Source organism: Pleurodeles waltl, chromosome 10, assembly GCF_031143425.1.
Source record: "Pleurodeles waltl isolate 20211129_DDA chromosome 10, aPleWal1.hap1.20221129, whole genome shotgun sequence".
NCBI classification, from domain to species: Eukaryota; Metazoa; Chordata; class Amphibia; order Caudata; family Salamandridae; genus Pleurodeles; species Pleurodeles waltl.
In genome coordinates, this window is record NC_090449.1 from 246,229,048 (window position 1) to 246,252,710 (window position 23,663).

At 49.1% G+C, this 23,663-nt stretch overlaps 1 protein-coding gene across 4 annotated transcripts in view; it reads right to left on the reverse strand.

The window, feature by feature from the left end:
- The window catches only part of USP42 (ubiquitin specific peptidase 42), a 668,484-nt gene that overhangs the window by 263,195 nt on the left and 381,626 nt on the right, over window positions 1–23,663 (reverse strand). For all 4 annotated transcript variants that reach the window (XM_069210325.1, XM_069210321.1, XM_069210323.1 and 1 more), the window contains exons 11-12: window positions 6,440–6,540; window positions 6,204–6,354 (exon numbers count right to left, since the gene is read on the reverse strand). In XM_069210325.1, the coding sequence (XP_069066426.1) occupies window positions 6,204–6,354; window positions 6,440–6,540 (252 nt within the window). The remainder of the gene's footprint in view (window positions 1–6,203; window positions 6,355–6,439; window positions 6,541–23,663) is intronic.

The window sequence follows — 23,663 nt, forward strand, 5'->3', positions numbered from 1 at the left end:
GAATGGTTTTGGAGGATATTTATTTAGAAGACCTTTCAAGAATCTGACAACAATAGGGGATTTAAATAACGATAGTTGGTCTGGAAGACATATGAAGGCTGACAAGGCCGATAAAAAACCCTTAATGGTAGCCACTGCACAGCCTTTCTGCGCTAGATACAGAGCAAAAGACAAAACATCCGATAGATGAGCTTGTAAGGGATTAATCTGCCTCTCTCCACACCACGCCACAAATTTAGACCACCTATTAGCGTAAATAGATTTAGTGGAGTGTCGCCTGGCCGCTAATATAACATCCACTACATCAGGCGGGAGAGAGAAGGAACTCAGGTTGCCCCGTTCAATCTCCAGGCATGTAGGTGCAGACTCTGGAGGTTGGGGTGTAAAACCTGCCCCTGCGACTGCGAGAGGAGGTCTGCCCTGATAGGGAGACGGAGCGGAGGGCACATTGAGAGTTGGAGAAGGTCGGAGTACCACACCCTCCTTGGCCAATCCGGAGCTATTAAGATTACTAGAGCCCGGTCTTGGCGAATCTTCCTCAATACTCGAGGAATCAAGGGTATGGGAGGAAACGCGTAAAGCAACTGGCCGCACCAGGTTATTTGAAACGCGTCCCCTAACGCTCCCTGCATCGGATACTGGAGGCTGCAGAATAACGGACAATGCGCGTTCTCCAGAGTGGCAAACAGATCTACCCGAGGAAACCCCCACCTTTGGAAGATTAAACGGACTTGATCTGGATGGAGACGCCACTCGTGGTCTGCCGAGAATTGGCGACTGAGACTGTCCGCACGTACATTCAAGACCCCGGCCAGATGATTTGCTACCAAGCAAATCTGATGGTCCTTTGCCCAGGACCATAGTCGAAGAGCTTCTTTGCAGAGAAGGTACGAACCTACTCCTCCCTGTTTGTTTATGTACCACATTGTGGTAGTATTGTCCGTTAGGACCTGTACCGACTGACCACGAAGGGAAGGGAGGAAGGCCTTGAGAGCCAGACGTACAGCCCGTAACTCCAACAGATTGATATGAAACATCTGTTCCTCTGGAGACCAAAGGCCTTTGATCTCCAGATCCCCCAGATGAGCTCCCCACCCTAGAGTGGAAGCATCCGTTATGACCGTGGCCACTGGTGGCGACTGTTCGAACGGCTTTCCTTGTGAAAGATTGTTGCTCGCAATCCACCACTTCAAGTCCACCGCAGCATCTCTGGAGATCTTGACAGCACCTTCTAGATCCCCTTTGTGTTGAGACCACTGCCTTCGGAGGCACCACTGAAGAGCCCTCATGTGCCAGCGAGCATGCGTGACCAACAGAATGCAGGAGGCAAACAGACCGAGCAGACGAAGGACCTTGAGGACTGGAACTACCGCTCCATTTTGAAACATTGGAACCAATTCCTGAATATCTTGAATCCGCTGAGGCGGAGGAAAGGCTCAACCCAATATTGTATCCAGTACTGCCCCTATGAACAGGAGGCGCTGAGAGGGCTCCAGGTGAGATTTGGGCTCGTTTACCGAAAAACCCAGGTCGAACAACAACTGAGTCGTTGACTGCAGACGATGCGACACAAGCTCCGGAGACTTGGCTTTGATCAACCAGTCGTCCAAGTAAGGGAATACTGCTATCCCCTTCCTTCTGAGCTCTGCCGCAACCACCGACATCACCTTCGTGAAGACTCGAGGTGCTGAAGTAAGACCAAACGGAAGGACCACAAACTGATAGTGCTGCGATCCCACCATAAACCGGAGATACTTCCTGTGTGACTTGAGTATCGGGATATGAAAGTAAGCATCCTGCAAGTCGACAGACACCATCCAATCTTCCTTGTTCAACGCCAAAAGCACCCGAGCTAGGGTCAGCATCTTGAACTTTTCCTGTTTGAGGAACCAATTCAAGATCCTCAGGTCCAGGATTGGTCTCAACCGACCATCCTTCTTGGGAATCAGGAAATACCTTGAGTAACAACCTCGACCCCTTTCCTGCTCTGGGACCAACTCTACCGCGCCCTTTGAAAGGAGGACTTGTACCTCCTGTTCTAGCAACAGGAGGTGTTCTTCTGAACAATAAGATGGGCGGGGCGGGATGAGGGGCGGGAACTCCCGAAAGGTGTAGCCTTTTCCCACAATACTGAGAACCCAAGTGTCCGTTGTAATAGTCTTCCACTTGCAGAGAAAATGCTGTAATCTTCCCCCTACAGGAGAGGAGTGAGTGGGAAATGGTGGAAGCCTAAGGCTGCTTTCCCTGCTGCACCCCTCCAGAGGACGAGGAAGAGGCAGAGTGCTGCTGAGAGGCTCCTCTGGTGCGGGCCCTCCCTCTCCCTCTAAAAGACCTATAGGGATGGGAAGAGGCAGGTTGCTGGAATCTCCCCCGAAAGGAAGAGGAGGAAGAGCCACGCCCAAATCCCCGAAACCTCCTGAAAATCTTGGAAGAGGCAGAGGAAGAAGGAGCTTGGAGTCCTAACGATTTGGCTGTGGCCCTGCTCTCCTTAAAACGTTCCAAGGCCGAATCTGCCTTGGCGCCAAACAGCTTGTCCCCATCAAAAGGGAGATCCAATAGGGTTGACTGCACATCCGCAGAAAACCCCGAATTATGGAGCCAGGCCTGTCTCCTTGCCACCACAGTCGTGCCCATTGCTCTGGCCACCGAGTCGGTCGTGTCCAGCCCAGACTGAATAATCTGGGTCGCGGCAGCCTGGGCATCTGAAACAACATCCAAAAGACCCTGGGGAAGCTCCGTAAATGATGAGGAAATGTCATCCATAAGAGCATGAATATATCTCCCCAGGATACAAGTTGCGTTGGTGGCCTTCAACGCCAGACTGCAGGACGAAAAGATTTTCTTGGACTGCGCATCCAGTTTCTTCGAGTCCCTGTCCCCAGGCACCGTCGGGAAAGAACCAGGCGCTGATTTGGATGAACAGGAGGCCTGCACCACCAAGCTCTCCGGTGTAGGGTGCCTAGAAAGAAAGCCAGGGTCAGTTGGTGCAGCTCGATACCTCCTGGCTACGGCTCTATGAACCGCTGGGGAAGATACTGCTCTCTTCCACACCTCTAGCACCGGATCCAGCAAAGCGTCATTAAACGGCAATAGAGGCTCTGCCGCAGCTGAGGCCGGATGAAGCACCTCTGTCAGAAGGTTCTGTTTTGTCTCTGCCACCGGCAAAGGCAGGTCCAGAAAACTAGCTGCCTTCCGTACCACTGCGTGAAAGGAAGCAGCCTCCTCCGTGTATTCCCCTGGAGACGAAAGATCCCACTCAGGGGAAGTGTCCAGCCCACTGGCTGTATCTAGACCATGCAGTCCATCACCCGATTCCTATAGTTCTCCTTCTTCCAGGACTCGTTGGTACTCCTGCTCCTCTAATAAACGGAGAGCACGTCTCCTCGAATGAAGCCTCTGCTCGATACGCGGAGTCGACAATGCCTCCGCCTCCGCCGAAGATCGGCGCCGATCTTCAGAAGCCACCGACGCCGCGTCCGGCGCCACAGGTAACTTCGGCGCCGATGAAGAAGCACTCGGAGCGGATGGACCCACCGGAGTCACAGGACGAAATCCCGACGACGGAATGGAAATCTCCGGGACCAATCCCTCCGAAGTCACCGGAGTGGCCACCGGCGCCGAGCCCACGTTCCCAAAAGGGAGAAAGGGCATAAAGGGTGCCGGCCGTAGAGGCGCAGGATCACCCAATGAAAAAGCCAAAGTGCCAGCCGGAGCACCCCCTGGAGCCATCTGTTGGAAGATGGTATACATCGCATTTAGGAATGCGGTACTATCGGCTCCAGGGGTGGGAAAAGCCGGATACTGGGGTGCCTATATCGAAGGCGACCCCGACGCCAGCCTCGACGTCTGCGACGCCGGAGACAACACCAGAGGCTGCACCACTTCAATCACCGACGCCTGTCCAGGTGAAGTCGGTGACGCCGGAGAGGGCAACGGCGTCGATGGATGCGGCGTGACCGTGGGACTGACCTCCCAAGTCCTCCGGCGCCGATCCGAAGGCCTGGAACGAGTCTCCTTGCTTGAATGGCGCCGTGATTCTCTACGGCGCCGGGAGTCTCGATGACGCCGATGCCTTGGCGAAGAAGACTTCTTATGATGTTTTTCTTTCTTCGACTTCGCCATAAACAACTTCGCCTCACGTTCCTTGAGGGCCTTTGGATTCATGTGCTGGCATGAATCGCAAGTCGAGACGTCGTGGTCGGAGCTTAAACACCAAAGGCAGTCGGAGTGAGGATCCGTAACTGACATCTTGCCCCCACACTCACGACAAGGCTTAAAACCCGACTTTCTCTGCAACATTATTACTGCAGCGAAGGACTACGCAGCAAAAAATACACTGTAACCACGAAAGTAACAGTTGCTCCCTCGAAGATAACCGTTTCGAATGCACGGAAAAAAGGGAACTGACGTCGGCACGTCGTCGAGGACCTCTTATTGCCTGTATGACGTCAGACGGCGTCGCGTGGGCTAGAGTGACGTCCTCGTCGACGTGCAGAGACTAGGAAGAAGATTTCCGTCGAATGCTGGCGCCATGGGAGTATTCATTAGGTGAGGAATCCACAGGTAGTTGTATCCATCAGAAAGTCTTGCATCTGTTTTGTCAAGGAGCAAAATTGCTTTGGAATTTGGCTGTCATCTATACAATTTGTGAGCTTAGAACCAGCAAGGTAGCAGTAGAGATTGGAGGAGGAGATTTAGAATACATATTTTTTACTTTCAGTTTCTCTGTGGTGCTCTTCTTATGGGACAGGGGATGGTGATGGTTTCCTGATGCTCACATGTCAAAATATCCCAACATCATAAAGTTAGAAAGAGGGATCCACTGTGTCAAAAAAGAGGAGCATATATCAACAGCCTTCTAAAATGTATTGAGCAGAACAGATTTAGGACAAAAGGGAATTGATGTACATAAATGTGAATCATGGATTCTTTAGCTGTGACTATTCCTCCGACAAAACAAAATTCGAAAGACCGAGAATAATAAAGAGATCAGACAAGAGAGAAAGGCTAGTCTGATGCATGGAGATTTCAGAAGGGGAGCAGGAAAACCTTCAGGGTTTAAGGAGGGGTGGCCAAGGATAGTTAGCAGCGAATGTCTAGTCAGCGGCCCCAGAAGCTTCTGGGGGTCCACAGGTGTGTCCGAGGGAGTCAGGGAGAAGTGAAAAATGGCCAGGTTTGCCTGTATGAAATTCAAAAACTGTGCCATGTCAACATCAGAGATGGGAAACTAGAGGAAGGGAAAAGGTGACTCTGGTATCAGAGCCAGAACTGCAGCCAAGTACAGCTTCACCAAAACAGGCTCGGAAGATGATGATGAGTTTGTGGTATGTTGCCACAGCTGCAGTCTGGAAGGGATAACCCTGGAGCAGAAGCGACAACAAGAAGCAAAAGTATTTCTCTCATAACACAATATGTGAGTCTTCTAAAGAACTGTCTTCGTCCTTTGAAGCGACTCTCCTGGAGGACTTGCTGGTCGTAGGCAAACTAGAATTGGACATCAAGTTGGACCTAAGTCTGTACTGGTGACGCGCCAGAGAATTCATTTCGAGCCTACATAGTGAAGAGCTAGCCCTCCCACCCTTGATTTGTATAATATAATACTTCGCACATTTGGAGTCATGTTGGCTCAACAGGCACAAGAGACACACATCTTTAGGGTCAGTAGCATCTTGCTCTGACAAGAGAATGAAGGTTTAGACCTCTTAAAAACACTGTCAATGTAATTATTTCTGAATAACACTTTCAGGAGCAACTCACACATGCATCGAAGGTCATGTGGTAAAACGGAACTTATGTCAGTGTGCTGGGTAGCGACTTATTTGACTGTAACGTTAAATCATGGGTGTATGGCAGAATTGAGATGGAGCAAAGGTGCTACATATTGGCACAGAGGAGCAATATCAAATTTCTAAATTCAGTATGGAGGCATATTAAGACATGTTAAATCTGCAGGTAGAAATATCCACAAGGAAGAGAAGAATTAGGTCCTGTTAGTTTCACCAATAGACTGGAATTGTTTGACACCAAAAGGGATGTATTAGAACAAGTAAAAGTTCACAATCAATCAGGTTGTCTGTTAACTATGCTGAGGCTAAAAGAATCCCAGAATTAAAAAAGCCTGGAGCAAGTCCAAATAGCACTACAGCATTTGAAAATATTGTAGAAACCAACACAACCCATTCCTTCCTTATTTGAAGAATTACCTTAATCATATGATGAGGCAGCTGAGGTCCAATAAATGAAGACGGCGTTTGCTTACTACTAATGACACGGTGATTCATTAAGGGTCGAGGAGAGGACTGTCCTGGAGTATGCACAGAATTAATATGATCCCCATTTTTCAGGTCACTGGATCTATAGAAAAAAAAAACTGAAATTAGGAGTGCAATCTTTACATTTTTTAGAAAAATAATAGTAAGATTTGAAAAACTGTTGGCACCTGATGTAAAACAACACGTAGGCTTGTTGATTGAGCACAGACCGAATGTCACTGCTTGAAACGACAGAGTCATTCATCTGGTACCACTGCCCATTACTGGCCTGCAAGGTAAGAACATTTCAAGAATATTGTAAAAAGATATTTCACACAAAACATACTCAGAGTTAAACGTCAGCCATGAAATTCAAATGCTAAGGTGAAATGTTAATAACTTTTCATTTTCTAATGTCACATGAGATTAAAGAGTACAGAAAAAGATGGAGGAAAACATTAAACTTCAGCAAAACAAATACATAAGAGGGAAGCAATTAGAAGAGGTGTGATAATATGGTAGAAAGGAATACATGGATGAGAGACGCCCTGAGCTGCTGGTGTGGTAACTTTGGGGTTGCCCTGAACCCCCAAATGTGGGCTGCCAATGCCCAGTAACTGAGACTTGTAAGTGTCTTACTTACCTCACAATCTAACCATTACTTACCTCCCCCAGGAAGTGTTGATTTTTGCACTGTCTACTTTTAAAATAGCTTATTGCCATTTTATCAAAAACTGTATATGTTATTGCCCTAATTCAAAGTTCCTAACTTACCTGTGTTGAGTACCTTGCATTTTATGTATTTAATTCAAATCTTGAACTTGTGGTTCTAAAAATAAATTAAGAAAATATATTTTTCTATATAAAAACCTACTGGCCTGGAGTAAGTCTTTGCATGTGTGTTCCTCATTTATTGCCTGTGTGTGTACAACAAATGCTTAACACTACCCTATGATAAGCCTACTGCTCGACCACACTGCCACAAAATAGAGCATTAGAGTTATCTAATTTTGACACTATCTTACCTCTAAGGAGAGCCCTTGGACTCTGTACACACTATTTCTTACTTTCAGATAGTATATACAGAGCCAACTTCCTACAGTATATATTAGTGTGTTTACTTACCTCCAGTTAAGGCACTGCATATTCAGTATTCTAGTATTTGTGTTACTATAACAAAGTACCTTTATTTTCGTATCACTGTGTGGTTCTTTAATGTGTGTAAGTGCTATATTATTATGGTGGCATAAGCTTTGCATGCCTCTTAGTTAAGTTTTGGCTGCTCATCCACAGCTACCCCTAGAGAGCCCTGGCTTCCTAGACGCTGTCTACACTTCACTAATATGAGATACCTGAACCTGGCATAAGGTGATAACAGCTCAAGTGCTCACCAAACACCAGACCAGCTTCCTACAAATGTGACAAAGTAGTTACCATTGACTGAGACCAATTGAATTATTCCAATCATCTCATTTCAAAAATGTTTCAAAAATAACAGTGACTCACAGAACTGGAGAAAATAGAGAACCGTGGAAAGCAAATCTGATGAAGAAAGGTAAAAAGTCTGATGACACGAAGCAAGACGGCCAAGAGGAATGCAGGTGGGAAGAAGCAGTGCGGCCAAGGGGAGGGTGGACAGGAAGAAGGAGCATGCTAAAAGAGGCGGTATAAGAAGCAGCAAAGCTAAGGGGAGGGTGGACGAAATAGGAAGCAACACAGCTAAGGGGATGGTGGACTGTAGGAAGTTGGCTCTCTATGTACTATTTCAAAGTAAGAAATAGCATGCACAGAGTCCAAGGGTTCCCCTTAGAGGTAAGATAGTGGCAAAAAGAGATAATTCTAATGCTCTATTTTGTGGTAGTGTGGTCGAGCAGTAGGCTTATCAGAGGGTAGTGTTAAGCATTTGTTGTACACACACAGGCAATAAATGGGGAACACATACTCAAAGACAATTCCAGGCCAATAGGTTTTTATATAGAAAAATATATTTTCTTAGTTTATTTTAAGAACCACAGGTTCAAGATTTACAAACAATACTTTAAATTAAAGGTATTTCACTTAGGAACTTTAGGAACTTTGAATTAGCAAAAATGCATATACAGTTTTCACACAAATGGCAATAAGCTATTTTAAAACTGGACACAGTGCAATTTTCAACAGTTCCTGGGGGAGGTAAGTGTTTGTTAGTTTTGCAGGTAAGTAAACCACCTACAGGGTTCAAAGTTGGGTCCAAGGTAGCCCACCGTTGGGGGTTCAGGGCAACCCCAAAGTTACCACACCAGCAGCTCAGGGCCAGTCAGGTGCAGAGGACAAAGTGGTGCCCAAAACGCATAGGCTTCAAAGGAGAAGGGGGTGCCCCGGTTCCAGTCTGCCAGCAGGTAAGTACCTGCGTCTTCGGAGGGCGGACCAGGGCGACCTGTGATTCGCTGTGGCGGTGTTCTGTTGGTGTCGCGGTGTCGGCGGAGCTGCCCATTCCCTCCCGGAGGATCACCCGGAACAGGTAAGGTGATCGTCCGCTAGGGAAGGGGGGTGGGGGGGTGTTGTGAGTTGTGTGCGTGTGTGTATATTGAGGGGGCGTGTGAATGCGGGGGGGGGGGTGGGGGGGGTGTATGTGCATGAATGCGTGCCTGTATGTGTGTATGTGTGTGTATATGTTGGGGATCGGGGTGGGGGACGGGGGTCCTGCAACCTTTTGGGGGTGGCAGGGGTGGTGGGGGGGGGGGGGGGGGGGGTAGGGGAGGGAGTCGGGGTGGTGGTTGGGGGTGGGGGAGACCCCTATCAGTGCCAGGGAAGGGATTCCCTGGCACTGATAGTGCTTACCGCCATGGATTGAATGGGGGTCCCCAACCACATGAAATCCATGGCGGTAAGCCGGGGTCAGGCGGGTTGGAATACCGCTGGCGGTATGTGACGACCGCCGGGCTGGAGACCCAGGTCTCCAGCCCGGCGGTCGTTACCGCCGTGGCGGTCGGAACGGTGAATCGGCGGCTGACCATGGCGGTAACCGCCATGGTCAGAATACATGAAAAAAACCGCCAGCCTGTTGGCAGTCTTACCGCCGCTTCACCGCTGACCGCCAGGGTCAGAATGACCCCCATAATGTCTAATGCAGAAGAGAGTGTGATGGAACTCAACGTCACCCCTTACCTGCATCTTAGGATGTCAGAGTTAAGGTCTCTCTGCAAAACCAAAAAGATTAAAACTGGTTCAAACCCTACCAAAGTACAGCTCCAGGAGCTTTTGGCAGAGTTTGCTAAAAACAACACTTCTGAGGATGCCTTCCCATAGGAGGAAGCTAGTGAGGTGGAGGATTTCCCACCCCCACTCCTAGTTAGGGAGAAGAGGGTCCCTCAAACCCTGTCTCCACAAGTGATAGTCAGAGATGCTGTTTCTCTCACAGGAGAGTCCAGCAACTCTGGAAACATTGTGAACAGCCTCAATGAAGATGACCTCCTGTTAGCCAGGATGGTCAAAAGATTGGCTTTAGAGAGACAGCTCCTAGCCATAGAAAGGGAAAGACAAGAGATGGGTTTTGGTCCCATCAATGGTGGCAGCAACATAAATAGGGTCAGAGATTCTCCTGACATGTTGAAAATCCCAAAAGGGATTGTAACTAAATATGAAGATGGTGATGACATCACCAAATGGTTCACAGCTTTTGAGAGGGCTTGTGCAACCAGAAAAGTAAACCGATCTCACTGGGGTGCTCTCCTTTGGGAAATGTTCACTGGAAAGTGTAGGGATAGACTCCTCACAGTCTCTGGAAAAGATGCAGAATCTTATGACCTCATGAAGGGAACCCTGATCGAGGGCTTTGGATTCTCCACTGAGGAGTATAGGATTAGGTTCAGGGGGGCTCAAACATCCTCGAGCCAGACCTGGGTTGATTTTGTTCACTACTCAGTGAAAACACTGGATGGTTGGATTCAAGGCAGTGGTGTAAATGATTATGATGGGCTGTACAATTTATTTGTGAAAGAACACCTGTTAAGTAATTGTTTCAATGATAAACTGCATCAGCATCTGGTAGACCTAGGACCAATTTCTCCCCAAGAATTGGGAAAGAAGGCGGACCAGTGGGTCAAGACTAGGGTGACCAAGACTTCCACAGGGGGTGATCAAAAGAAAGGGGTCACAAAGACTCCCCAGGGGAAGAGTGTTGAGACATCCAAAGGGAAAAGTAAGGAGTATTCTATAGGGCCCCAAATCCTGCTCAGGAGGGAGGGTCCAGAGCCTCTTCACAATCCAATTTTGGGTACAAGGGTAAAAACTTTGATCCCAAAAAGGCCTGGTGTCGTAGCTGTAATCAGCAAGGACACCAAACTGGAGACAAGGCCTGTCCCAAGAAAGGTTCCACTTCTAACTCTACTCCAGCTAACACTGGAATGGCCAGTCTCCAAGTGGGATCAACAGTGTGCCCAGAGCAAATCAGGGTCCACCCTGAAGCTATATTAGTCTCTGAGGGTGGGGTGGATTTAGCCACACTGGCTGCCTGGCCCCCTAACATGCAAACATACAGGCAGCAGCTCTTAATTAATGGGACAAGTGTAGAAGGCCTGAGGGATACAGGTGCCAGTGTCACCATGGTGACAGAGAAACTGGTTTCCCCTGGTCAATACTTGGCTGGACAAACTTATCCAGTCACCAACGCTGACAATCAGACTAAAGTACATCCCATGGCTATTGTAACTTTAGAGTGGGGAGGGGTCAATGGCATGAAACAGGTGGTGGTCTCCTCAAATATCCCTGTACACTGTTTGCTTGGAAATGACCTGGAGTCCTCAGCATGGGCTGAGGTAGAACTCAAAACCCATGCAGCCATGTTGGGTATCCCTGAACTGGTGTGTGTCAAGACAAAGGCACAGTGCAAGGCTCAGGGTGAAAAAGTGGTGTTGGAGCCTGGAAAAAGGGCCCAACCCTCCAAGAGAAAAGGAAAGAAAACTGGGGAACCAGTTTCAACACAACAAGAAAAAGAGAACCTCTCTTCCCAGGAAGAAGTTCTGCCCTCTGAGGGAACTGAGCCCATGGAGTTAGAACCTTATCAGGTTGAGCTCCTAAGCCCAGGGGGACCCTCAAGGAAACAGTTGTGTAAGGGACAAGACACCTGTCCCTCTCTTGAAGGCCTTAGGCAGCAAGCTGCTGAAGAGTCCAATGGAAAAATAACAGGAACACAGAGTCTATTGGGAAGATGGACTCCTTTACACTGAGGCAAGAGATCCCAAACCTGGTGCCACTAGGAGAGTGGTAGTGCCTCAGGAGTTTAGGGAGTTCATTCTGACCTTAGCTCATGATATTCCTCTTGCTGGGCATTTGGGACAGACCAAGACGTGGGAGAGATTAGTCAACCACTTCTATTGGCCAAACATGTCCCAGAAGGTCAAGGAGTTTTGTGCCTCCTGTGCCACCTGTCAAGCCAGTTGTAAGACAGGTGGACACCCAAAGGCCCCCCTCATTCCACTTCCAGTGGTGGGGGTCCCCTTTGAAAGAATGGGTGTGGACATAGTGGGTCCACTTGAACCTCCCACAGCCTCAGGAAACCAATACATACTAGTAGTAGTGGATCATGCTACTAGATACCCTGAAGCAATTCCCCTTGGGTCGACTACTGCCCCTGCAGTAGCCAAAGCACTCATTGGTATCTTTACCAGAGTGGGATTTCCTAAGGAGGTGGTGTCTGACAGGGGTACCAACTTCGTGTCAGCATACCTGAAGCACATGTGGAATGAGTGTGGGGTGACTTACAAATTCACCACACCGTACCATCCACAAACCAATGGTCTTGTGGAAAGATTTAACAAGACATTGAAAGGCATGATCATGGGGCTCCCTGAAAAACCCAAAAGGAGATGGGATGTCCTCTTGCCATGTCTGCTTTTCGCCTACAGAGAGGTGCCTCAGAAGGGAGTAGGGTTATCCCCCTTTGAACTTCTGTTTGGCCATCCTGTAAGGGGACCACTAGCTCTTGAAAAAGAAGGCTGGGAGAGATCTCTTCATGAGCCTAAACAAGATATAGTGGACTATGTACTAGGCCTACGTTCTAGGATGGCAGAGTATATGGAAAAGGCAAGTAAAAACCTTGAGGCCAGCCAACTCCAGAAGTTGTGGTATGACCAAAAGGCTGCTATGGTTGAGTTTCAGCCAAGGCATAAAGTCTGGGTTCAGGAGCCTGTGGCTCCCAGGGCACTTCAGGACAGATGGAGAGGCCCTTACCCAGTGCTAGAAAGGAAGAGTCAGGTCACCTACCTGGTAGACCTAGGCACTAGCAGGACCCCCAAAAGGGTGATCCATGTGAACCGCCTCAAACTCTTCCATGACAGGGCAGATGTGAATCTGTTGATGGTAACAGATGAGGACCAGGAAGCTGAGAGTGAACCTCTCCCTTATCTCCTCTCCACAGACCCAAAAGATGGCTCAGTTGATGGAGTGATCTATTCAGACACCCTCTGGCCAACAGCAATCTGACTGTAGGAAGGTCCTGCAACAGTTTGCTGAGCTCTTTTCCCTAACCCCTGGTCAGACACACCTGTGTACCCATGATGTGGACACAGGAGACAGCATGCCTGTCAAAAACTAAATTTTCAGACAGTCTGACCAAGTTAAGGAAAGCATCAAGGTGGGAGTCATTGAGCACTCTGACAGCCCCTGGGCTAGCCCAGTGGTCTTAGTCCCCAAACCTCACACCAAAGATGGAAAGAAAGAGATGAGGTTTTGTGTGGACTACAGAGGACTTAAATCTGCCACAAAGACAGATGCCCATCCCATTCCAAGGGCAGATGAATTGATACACAAACTAGGTGCTGCCAGATACTTAAGTACCTTTGACTTGACAGCAGGGTACTGGCAAATAAATATGGCACCAGGAGCAAAAGAAAAGACAGCATGCTCCACACCTGATGGGCATTATCAGTTTACTGTTATGCCCTTTGGTTTAAAGAATGCCCCTGCCACCTTCCAAAGGTTGGTGAATCAAGTCCTTGCTGGCTTGGAGTCCTTTAGTGCAGCTTATCTTGACGATATTGCTGTCTTTAGCTCCAGATGGCAGGATCACCTGGTCCATCTGAAGAAGGTTTTGAAGGCCCTGCAAGCAGCAGGCCTCTCTATCAAGGCATCCAAATGTCAGATAGGGCAGGGAACTGTGGTTTACTTGGGACACCTTGTAGGTGGAGGCCAAGTTCAGCCACTCCAGCCTAAGATCCAGACTATTCTGGACTGGGTAGCTCCAAAAACCCAGACTCAAGTCAGGGCATTCCTTGGCTTGACTGGGTACTACAGGAGGTTTGTGAAGGGATATGGATCTATAGTAACACCCCTCACAGAACTTACCTCCAAGAAAATGCCCAAGAAGGTAAACTGTACTGTAGAATGCCAACAGGCCTTTGACACCCTGAAACAAGCAATGTGCACAGCACCAGTTCCCAAAGCTCCAGATTACTCCAAGCAGTTCATTGTGCAGACTGATGCCTCTGAACATGGGATAGGGGCAGTTTTGTCCCAAACAAATGATGATGGCCTTGACCAGCCTGTTGCTTTCATTAGCAGGAGGTCACTCCCCAGGGAGCAGCGTTGGAGTGCCATTGAGAGGGAGGCCTTTGTTGTGGTTTGGTCTCTGAAGAAGCTGAGACCATACCTCTTTGGTACTCACTTTGTAGTTCAAACTGACCACAGACCTCTCAGATGGCTGATGCAAATGAAAGGTGAAAATCCAAAACTGTTGAGGTGGTCCATCTCCCTACAGGGAATGGACTTTATAGTGGAACACAGACCTGGGACTGCTCATGCCAATGTAGATGGCCTTTCCAGGTTCTTCCACTTAGAAAATGAAGACTCTCTTGCGAAAGGTTAGTCTCATCCTCTTTCGTTTGGGGGGGTGAGAAGGGGGGGGGAGGGGGGTGTTGTGTAAGGAAATGCCTCCTTGGCGTGGTTACCCCCTGACTTTTTGCCTTTGCTGATGCCAAGTTATGATTTGAAAGTGTGCTGAGGCCTGCTAACCAGGCCCCAGCACCAGTGTTCTTACCCTAACCTGTACCTTTGTTTCCACAATTGCCACACCCTGGCATCCAGGTAAGTCCCTTGTAACTGGTACCCCTGGTACCAAGGGCCCTGATGCCAGGGAAGGTCTCTAAGGGCTGCAGCATGTCTTATGCCACCCTGGGGACCCTTCACTCAGCACAGACACACTGCTTGCCAGCTTGTGTGAGCTGGTGTGGATAAAATGACTATGTCGACATGGCACTCCCCTCAGGGTGCCATGCCAACCTCACACTGCCTATAGGTATAGATAAGTCACCCCTCTAGCAGGCCTTACACCCCGTAAGGCAGGGTGCACTATACCATAGGTGAGGGCATAAGTGCATGAGCACTATGCCCCTACAGTGTCTAAGCAAAACCTTAGACATTGAAAGTGCAGGGTAGCCATAAGAGTATATGGTCTGGGAGTCTTTCATGCACGAACTCCACAGCACCATAATGGCTACACTGAAAACTGGGAAGTTTGGTATCAAACTTCTCAGCACAATAAATGCACACTGATGCCAGTGTACATTTTATTGTGAAATACACCCCAGAGGGCATCTTAGAGATGCCCCCTGAAACCTTAACCGACTACCAGTGCGGGCTGACTAGTTTTAGCAGCCTGCCACACACCAGACATGTTGCTGGCCACATGGGGAGAGTCCCTTTGTCACTCTGTGACTAGTAACAAAGCCTGTACTGGGTGGAGGTGCTTCTCACCTCCCCCTTCAGGCACTGTAACACCTGGCGGTGAGCCTCAAAGGCTCACCCCCTTTGTTACAGCACCCCAGGGCACTCCAGCTAGTGGAGTTGCCCGCCCCCCTCGGCCCCACTTTTGGCGGCAAGGCCGGAGGAGATAATGAGAAAAACAAGGAGGATTCACTGGCCAGTCAGGACAGCCCCTAAGGTGTCCTGAGCTGAGGTGACTCTGACTTTTAGAAATCCTCCATCTTGCAGATGGAGGATTCCCCCAATAGGGATAGGGATGTGCCCCCCTCCCCTCAGGGAGGAGGCACAAAGAGGGTGTAGCCACCCTCAGGGCTAGTAGCCATTGGCTACTAACCCCCCAGACCTAAACACACCCCTAAATCGAGTATTTAGGGGCTCCCAGAACACAGCAAGATAGATTCCTGCAACCTAAGACGAAGAAGGACTGCTGAGCTGAAAAATCTGCAGAGAAGACGGAGAGACCAACTGCTTTGGCCCCAGCTCTCCCGGCCTGTCTCCCCACTTCTAAAGAACTGCTCCAGCAACGCGTTCCACAGGGTCCAGCGACCTCTGAAGCCTCAGAGGACTACCCTGCATCTAAAAGGACCAAGAACTCCAGAGGACAGCGGCTCTGCTCCACAAAGACTGGAACTTTGCAACAAAGAAGCAACTTTGAAAGAACAGACGTTTCCCACCGGAAGCGTGAGACTTTGCACTCTGCACCCGAGGCCCCCGGCTCGACTTGTGGAGAAACAACGCTACAGGGAGGACTCCCCGGTGACTGCGAGCCCGTGAGTAGCCAGAGTTGACCCCCCTGAGCCCCACAGCGATGCCTGCAGAGGAAATCCAGAGGCTCCCCCTGACCACGACTGCCTGCTTCAAAGACCTGACGCCTGGTAAGGACACTGCACCCGCAGCCCCCAGGACCTGAAGGATCCGACCTCCAGTGCAGGAGCGACCCCCAGGTGGCCCTCTCTCTTGCCCAGGTGGTGGCTACCCCGAGGAGCCCCCCTCTTGCCTGCATCGCTGAAGAGACCCCTTGGTCTCCCATTGAACTCCATTGCGAACCCGACGCCTGTTTCCACACTGCCTCACCCGGCCGCCCCCGTGCCGCTGAGGGTGTACTTTTTGTGCTGACTTGTGTCCCCCCCAGTGCACTACAAAACCCCCCTGGTCTGCCCTCCGAAGACGCGGGTACTTACCTGCTGGCAGACTGGAACGGGGGCACCCCCTTCTCCATTGAAGCCTATGCTTTTTGGGCACCACTTTGACCTCTGCACCTGACCGGCCCTGAGCTGCTGGTGTAGTAACTTTGGGGTTGCTCTGAACCCCCAACGGTGGGCTACCTTGGACCCAACTTTGAACCCTGTAGGTGGTTTACTTACCTGCAAAACTAACAAACACTTACCTCCCCCAGGAACTGTTGAAAATTGCAGTGTCCAGTTTTAAAATAGCTTATTGCCATTTGTGTGGAAACTGTAAATGCTATTTTGCTAATTCAAAGTTGCTAAAGTTCCTAAGTGAAATACCTTTAATTTAAAGTATTGTTTGTAAATCTTGAACCTGTAGTTCTTAAAATAAACTAAGAAAATATATTTTTCTATATAAAAACCTATACGCCTGGAATTGTCTTTGAGTGTGTGTTCCCCATTTATTGCCTGTGTGTGTACAACAAGTGCTGAACACTACCCTCTGATAAGCCTACTGCTCAACCACACTACCACAAAATAGAGCATTAGAATTATCTCCTTTTGCCACTATGTTACCTCTAAGGGGAACCCTTGGACTCTGTGCATGCTAATCCTTACTTTGAAATAGTACATACAGAGCCAACTTCCTACAGGAGGATTTCTAAAAGTCAGAGTCACCTCAGCTCAGGACACCTTAGGGGCTGTCCTGACTGGCCAGTGATTCCTCCTTGTTTTTCTCATTATCTCCTCCGGCCTAGCCGCCAAAAGTGGGGCCGTGGCCGGAGGGGGCGGGCAACTCCACTAGCTTGAGTGCCCTGGGGTGCTGTAACAAAGGGGGTGAGCCTTTGAGGCTCACCGCCAGGTGTTACAGTGCCTGCAGGGGGAGGTGAGAAGCACCTCCACCCAGTACAGGCTTTGTTACTAGCCACAGAGTGACAAAGGCACTCTCCCCATGTGGCCAGCAACATGCCTGGTGTGTGGCAGGCTGCTAAAACTAGTCAGCCCACACTGGTAGTCGGTATGGTTTCAGGGGGCATTTCTAAGATGCGCTCTGGGGTGTATTTTACAATAAAATGTACACTGGCATCAGTGTGCATTTATCGTGCTGAGAAGTTTGATACCAAACTTCACAGTTTTCAGTGTAGCCATTATGGTGCTGTGGAGTTTGCATATGACAGACTCCCAGACCATATACTCTTATGGCTACCCTGCACTTACAATGTCTAAGGTTTTGCTTAGACACTGTAGGGGCATAGTGCTCATGCACTTATGCCCTCACCTATGGTATAGTGCACCCTGCCTTACGGGGTGTAAGGCCTGCTAGAGGGGTGACTTATCTATACCTATAGGCAGTGTGAGGTTGGCATGGCACCCTGAGGGGAGTGCCATGTCGACTTAGTCATTTTATCCCCACCAGCACACACAAGCTGGCAAGCAGTGTGTCTGTGCTGAGTGAGGGGTCTCCAGGGTGGCATAAGACATGCTGCAGCCCTTAGAGACCTTCCCTGGCATCAGGGATACCAGTTAGAATGGACTTACCTGGATGCCAGGGTGTGCCAATTGTGGAAACAAAGGTACAGGTTAGGGAAAGAACAATGGGGCTGGGGCCTGGTTAGCAGGCCTCAGCACACTTTCAAATCATAACTTGGCATCAGCAAAGGCAAAATGTCAGGGGGTAACCATGCCAAGGAGGCATTTCCTTACACCCCCCCCCCCCCCAAACGAAAGAGGATGAGACTAACCTTTCCCAAGAGAGGTTCATTTTCTAAGTGGAAGAACCTGGAAAGGCCATCTCCATTGGCATGGGCAGTCCCAGGTCTGTGTTCCACTATAAAGTCCATTCCCTGTAGGGAGATGGACCATCTCAACAGTTTTGGATTTTCACCTTTCATTTGCATTAGCCATCTGAGAGGTCTGTGGTCAGTCTGAACTACAAAGTGAGTACCAAAGAGGTATGGTCTCAGCTTCTTCAGGGACCAAACCACAACAAAAGCCTCCCTCTCAATGGCACTCCAACGCTGCTCCCTGGGGAGTGACCTCCTGCTAATGAAAGCAACAGGCTGGTCAAGGCCATCATCATTTGTTTGGGACAAAACTGCCCCTATCCCATGTTCAGAGGCATCAGTCTGCACAATGAACTGCTTGGAGTAATCTGGAGCTTTGAGAACTGGTGCTATACACATAGCTTGTTTCAGGGTGTCAAAGGCCTGTTGGCATTCTACAGTCCAGTTTACCTTCTTGAGCATTTTCTAGGAGGTAAGTTCTGTGAGGGGTGTCACTATGGATCCATATCCCTTTACAAACCTCCTGTAGTACCCAGTCATGCCAAGGAATGCCCTGACTTGAGTCTGGGTTTTTGGAGCTGCCCAGTCCAGAATAGTCTGGATCTTAGGCTGGAGTGGCTGAACTTGGCCTCCACCTACAAGGTGTCCCAAGTAAACCACAGTTCCCTGCCCTATCTGGCATTTGGATGCCTTGATAGAGAGGCCTGCTGCTTGCAGGGCCTTCAAAACCTTCTTCAGGTGGACCAGGTGATCCTGCCAGCTGGAGCTAAAGACAGCAATATCGTCAAGATAAGCTGCACTAAAGGACTCCAAGCCAGCAAGGACTTGATTCACCAACCTTTGGAAGGTGGCAGGGGCATTCTTTAAACCAAAGGGCATAACTGTAAACTGATAATGCCCATCAGGTGTGGAGAATGCTGTCTTTTCTTTTGCTCCTGGTGCCATTTTGATTTGCCAGTACCCTGCTGTCAAGTCAAAGGTACTTAAGTATTTGGCAGCACCTAGTTTGTCTATCAATTCATCTGCCCTTGGAATAGGATGGGCATCTGTCTTGGTGACAGAATTAAGTCCTCTGTAGTCCACACAAAACCTCATCTCTCTCTTTCCATCTTTGGTGTGAGGTTTGGGGACTAAGACCACTGGGCTATCCCAGGGGCTGTCATCAATGACTCCCAATTCCAGCATATTGTGGACTTCCACCTTGATGCTTTCTTTAACTTGGTCAGATTGTCTGAAAATGTTGTTTTTGACAGGCATGCTGTCTCCTGTGTCCACATCATGGGTACAAAGGTGTGTCTGACCAGGGGTTTGGGAAAAGAGCTCAGCAAACTGCTGCAGGACCTTCCTACAGTCAGATTGCTGTTGGCCAGAGAGGGTGTCTGAATAGATCACTCCATCAACTGAGCCATCTTTAGTGTCTGTGGAGAGGAGATAAGGGAGAGGTTCACTCTCAGCTTCCTGGTCCTCATCTGTTAACATCAACAGATTCACATCTGCCCTGTCATGAAAGAGTTTGAGGCGGTTCACATGGATCACCCTTTTGGGGGTCCTGCTAGTGCCTAGGTCTACCAGGTAGGTGACCTGACTCTTCCTCTCTAGCACTGGTTAAGGGCCACTCCATCTGTCCTGAAGTGCCCTGGGAGCCACAGGCTCCAGAACCCAGACTTTCTGCCCTGGCTGAAACTCAACCATATTAGCCTTTTGGTCATACCACAACTTCTGGAGTTGTTGGCTGGCCTCAAGGTTTTTACTTGCTTTTTCCAAATACTCTGCCATCCTTGAACGTAGGCCTAGTACATAGTCCACTGTATCTTGTTTAGGCTCATGAAGAGGTCTCTCCCAGCCTTCTTTTACAAGAGCTAGTGGTCCCCTTACAGGATGGCCAAACAGAAGTTCAAAGGGGGAAAACCCTACTCCCTTCTGAGGCACCTCTCTGTAGGCGAAAAGCAGACATGGCAAGAGGACATCCCACCTCCTTTTGAGTTTTTCAGGAAGCCCCATAATCATGCCTTTCAATGTCTTGTTAAATCTTTCAACAAGACCATTGGTTTGTGGATGGTATGGTGTGGTGAATTTGTAAGTCACCCCACACTCATTCCACATATGTTTCAGGTATGCTGACATGAAGTTTGTACCTCTGTCAGACACCACCTCCTTAGGAAATGCCACTCTGGTAAAAATACCAATGAGTGCTTTGGCTACTGCAGGGGCAGTAGTCAACCTAAGGGGAATTGCTTCATGGTATCTAGTAGCATGATCCACTACTACTAGTATGTATTGGTTCCCTGAGGCTGTAGGAGGTTCAAGTGGACCCACTATGTCCACACCCACTCTTTCAAAGGGGACCCCCACCACTGGAAGTGGAATGAGGGGGGCCTTTGGGTGTCCACCTGTCTTACTACTGGCTTGACCGGTGGCACAAGAGACACAAAACTCCTTGACCTTCTGGGACATGTTGGGCCACTAGAAGTGGTTGACTAATCTCTCCCACGTATTGGTCTGTCCCAAATGCCCAGCAAGAGGAATATCATGAGCTAAGGTCAGAGTGAACTCCCTAAACTCCTGAGGCACTACCACTCTCCTTGTGGCACCAGGTTTGGGATCTCTTGCCTCAGTGTAAAGGAGTCCATCTTCCCAATAGACTCTATGTGTTCCTGTTATTTTTCCATTGGACTCTTCAGCAGCTTGCTGCCTAAGGCCTTCAAGAGAGGGACAGGTTTCTTGCCTCTTACACAACTGTTCCCTTGAGGGTCCCCCTGGGCCTAGGAGCTCAACCTGATAATGTTCTAACTCCATGGGCTCAGTTCCCTCAGAGGGCAGAACTTCTTCCTGGGAAGAGAGGTTCTGTTTTTCTTGTTGTGTTGAAACTGGTTCCCCAGTTTTCTTTCCTTTTCTCTTGGAGGGTTGGGCCCTTTTTCCAGGCTCCAGCACCACTTTTTCACCCTGAGCCTTGCCCTGTGCCCTTGTCTTGACACACACCAGTTCAGGGGTACCCAGCATGGCTGCATGGGTTTTGAGTTCTACCCCAGCCCACGCTGAGGACTCCAGGTCATTTCCAAGCAAACAGTGTACAGGGATATTTGAGGAGACCACCACCTGTTTCAGGCCATTGACCCCTCCCCACTCTAAAGTTACCATAGCCATGGGATGTACTTTAGTCTGATTGTCAGCGTTGGTGACTGGATAAGTTTGTCCAGCCAGGTATTGACCAGGGGAAACCATTTTCTCTGTCACCATGGTGACACTGGCACCTGTATCCCTCAGGCCTTCTACACTTATCCCATTAATTAGGAGTTGCTGCCTGTATTTTTGCATATTAGGGCTATGCCAGTATGGCTAAATCCATCCCACCCTCAGAGACTAGTGTAGCTTCAGTGTGGACCCTGATTTGCTCTGGGCACACTGTTGATCCCACTTGGAGACTGGCCATTCCAGTGTTAGCTGGAGTAGAGTTAGAAGTGGAACCTTTCTTGGGACAGGCCTTGTCTCCAGTTTGGTGTCCTTGCTGATTAAAGCTACGACACCAGGCCTTTTTGGGATCAAAGTTTTTACCCTTGTACCCAAAATTGGATTGTGAAGAGGCTCTGGACCCTCCCTCCTGAGCAGGTTTTTGGGGCCCTATGGAAGACTCTTTACTTTTCCCTTTGGATGTCTCAACACTCTTCCCCTGGGGAGTCTTTGTGACCCCTTTCTTTTGATCACCCCCTGTGGAAGTCTTGGTCACCCTAGTCTTGACTCAATGGTCCGCCTTCTTTCCCAATTCTTGGGGAGAAATTGGTCCTAGGTCTACCAGATGCTGATGCAGTTTATCATTGAAACAATTACTTAACATGTGTTCTTTCACAAATAAATTGTACAGCCCATCATAATCATTTACACCGCTGCCTTGAATCCAACCATCCAGTGTTTTAACTTAGTCAACTAAATCAACCCAGGTCTGGATCGAGGATTTTTGAGCCCCCCTGAACCTAATTCTATACTCCTCAGTGGAGAATCCAAAGCCCTCAATCAGGGTAGCCTTCATGAGGTCACAGGATTCTGCATCATTTCCAGAGAGTGTGAGGAGTCTATCCCTACACTTTCCAGTGAACATTTCACAAAGGAGAGCACCCCAGTGAGATCTGTTTACTTTTATGGTTGCACAAGCCCTCTCAAAAGCTGTGAACCATTTGGTGATGTCATCACCATCTTCATATTTAGTTACAATCCCTTTGGGATTTTCAACATGTCAGGAGAATCTCTGAACCTATTTATGTTGCTGCCACCACTGATGGGACCAAAACCCATCTCTCGTCTTTCCCTTTCTATGGCTAGGAGCTGTCTCTCCAAAGCCAATCTTTTGACCATCCTGGCTAACAGGAGGTCATCTTCATTGAGGCTGCCCTCAATGCTTCCAGAGTTGCTGGACTCTCCTGTGAGAGAAACAGCATCTCGGACTATCACATTTGGAGTCAGGGTTTGAGAGACCCTGGGCTCCCTATCTAGGACTGGAGGTGGGAAATCCTCCAGGTCACTAGGGTCCCCCTCTGTGAGGCCATCATCAGAGGGGTTGTTTTTAGCAAACTCTGCCAAAAGCTCCTGGAGCTGTACTTTGGTAGGGTTTGAACCAGTTTTAATCTTTTTGATTTTGCAGAGAGACCTTAACTCTGACATCCTAAGATGCAGGTAAGGGGTGACGTTGAGTTCCATCACTATCTCTTCTGCATTAGACATTATGGTGGTCATTCCAAGTTTGGCGGGCGGCGGTTGCCGCCCGCCAAACTTACGCAGCCACTTGGCCGCTCCGCGGTCAAAAGACCGCGGGGGCCATTCAGACAGAAGCCGGCTCCGAATGGAGCCGGCGGTGTTGCAGGGGTGCGACGGGTGCAGTTGCACCCGCCGCGATTTTCACTGTCTGCTATGCAGACAGTGAAAATCATGCTGGGGCCCTGTTAGGGGGCCCCTGCACTGCCCATGCCAGTGGCATGGGCAGTGCAGGGGCCCCCAGGGGCCCCACAACACCCGTTCCCGCCATCCTGTCCCTGGTGGTAAAAACCGCCAGAAACAGGCTGGCGGGAAGGGGGTCGGAATCCCCATGGCGGCGCTGCTTGCAGCGCCGCAATAGAGGTTCAGCCCAGCCAGGGGAAATCCGGCGGGAAACCGCCGGATCCCCTTTTCTGACCGCGGCTTTACCGCCGCGGTCAGAATGGGCAGGAAAGCACCGCCAGCCTGTTGGCGGTGCTTTCCGTCGTTCACAGCCCTGGCGGGTTTTACCGCCAGGGTCAGAATGACCCCCTATGTTTCTAGAAGTTGGAATACTTTTTAAGAATCTAAAACTATCTCTAGAACTTAATTCAAACTTTTACAAAACTTTTAAACTCTAGAAGAAATGCTAACAGAGACTAACACAAGGCCCTAGCACGACTTTTTATAATTTAGAAAAATTGCTCAAATTTCAAAAATCAGTTTCTAATGACAATTTCTGGAATTTAGTCGTGTGATCAGGTATTGGCTGAGTAGTCCAGAAAATGCAAAGTCTTGTACCCCACCACTGATCCACCAATGTAGGAAGTTGGCTCTGTATGTACTATTTCAAAGTAAGAAATAGCATGCACAGAGTCCAAGGGTTCCCCTTAGAAGTAAGATAGTGGCAAAAAGAGATAATTCTAATGCTCTATTTTGTGGTAGTGTGGTCGAGCGGTAGGCTTATCAGAGGGTAGTGTTAAGCATTTGTTGTACAC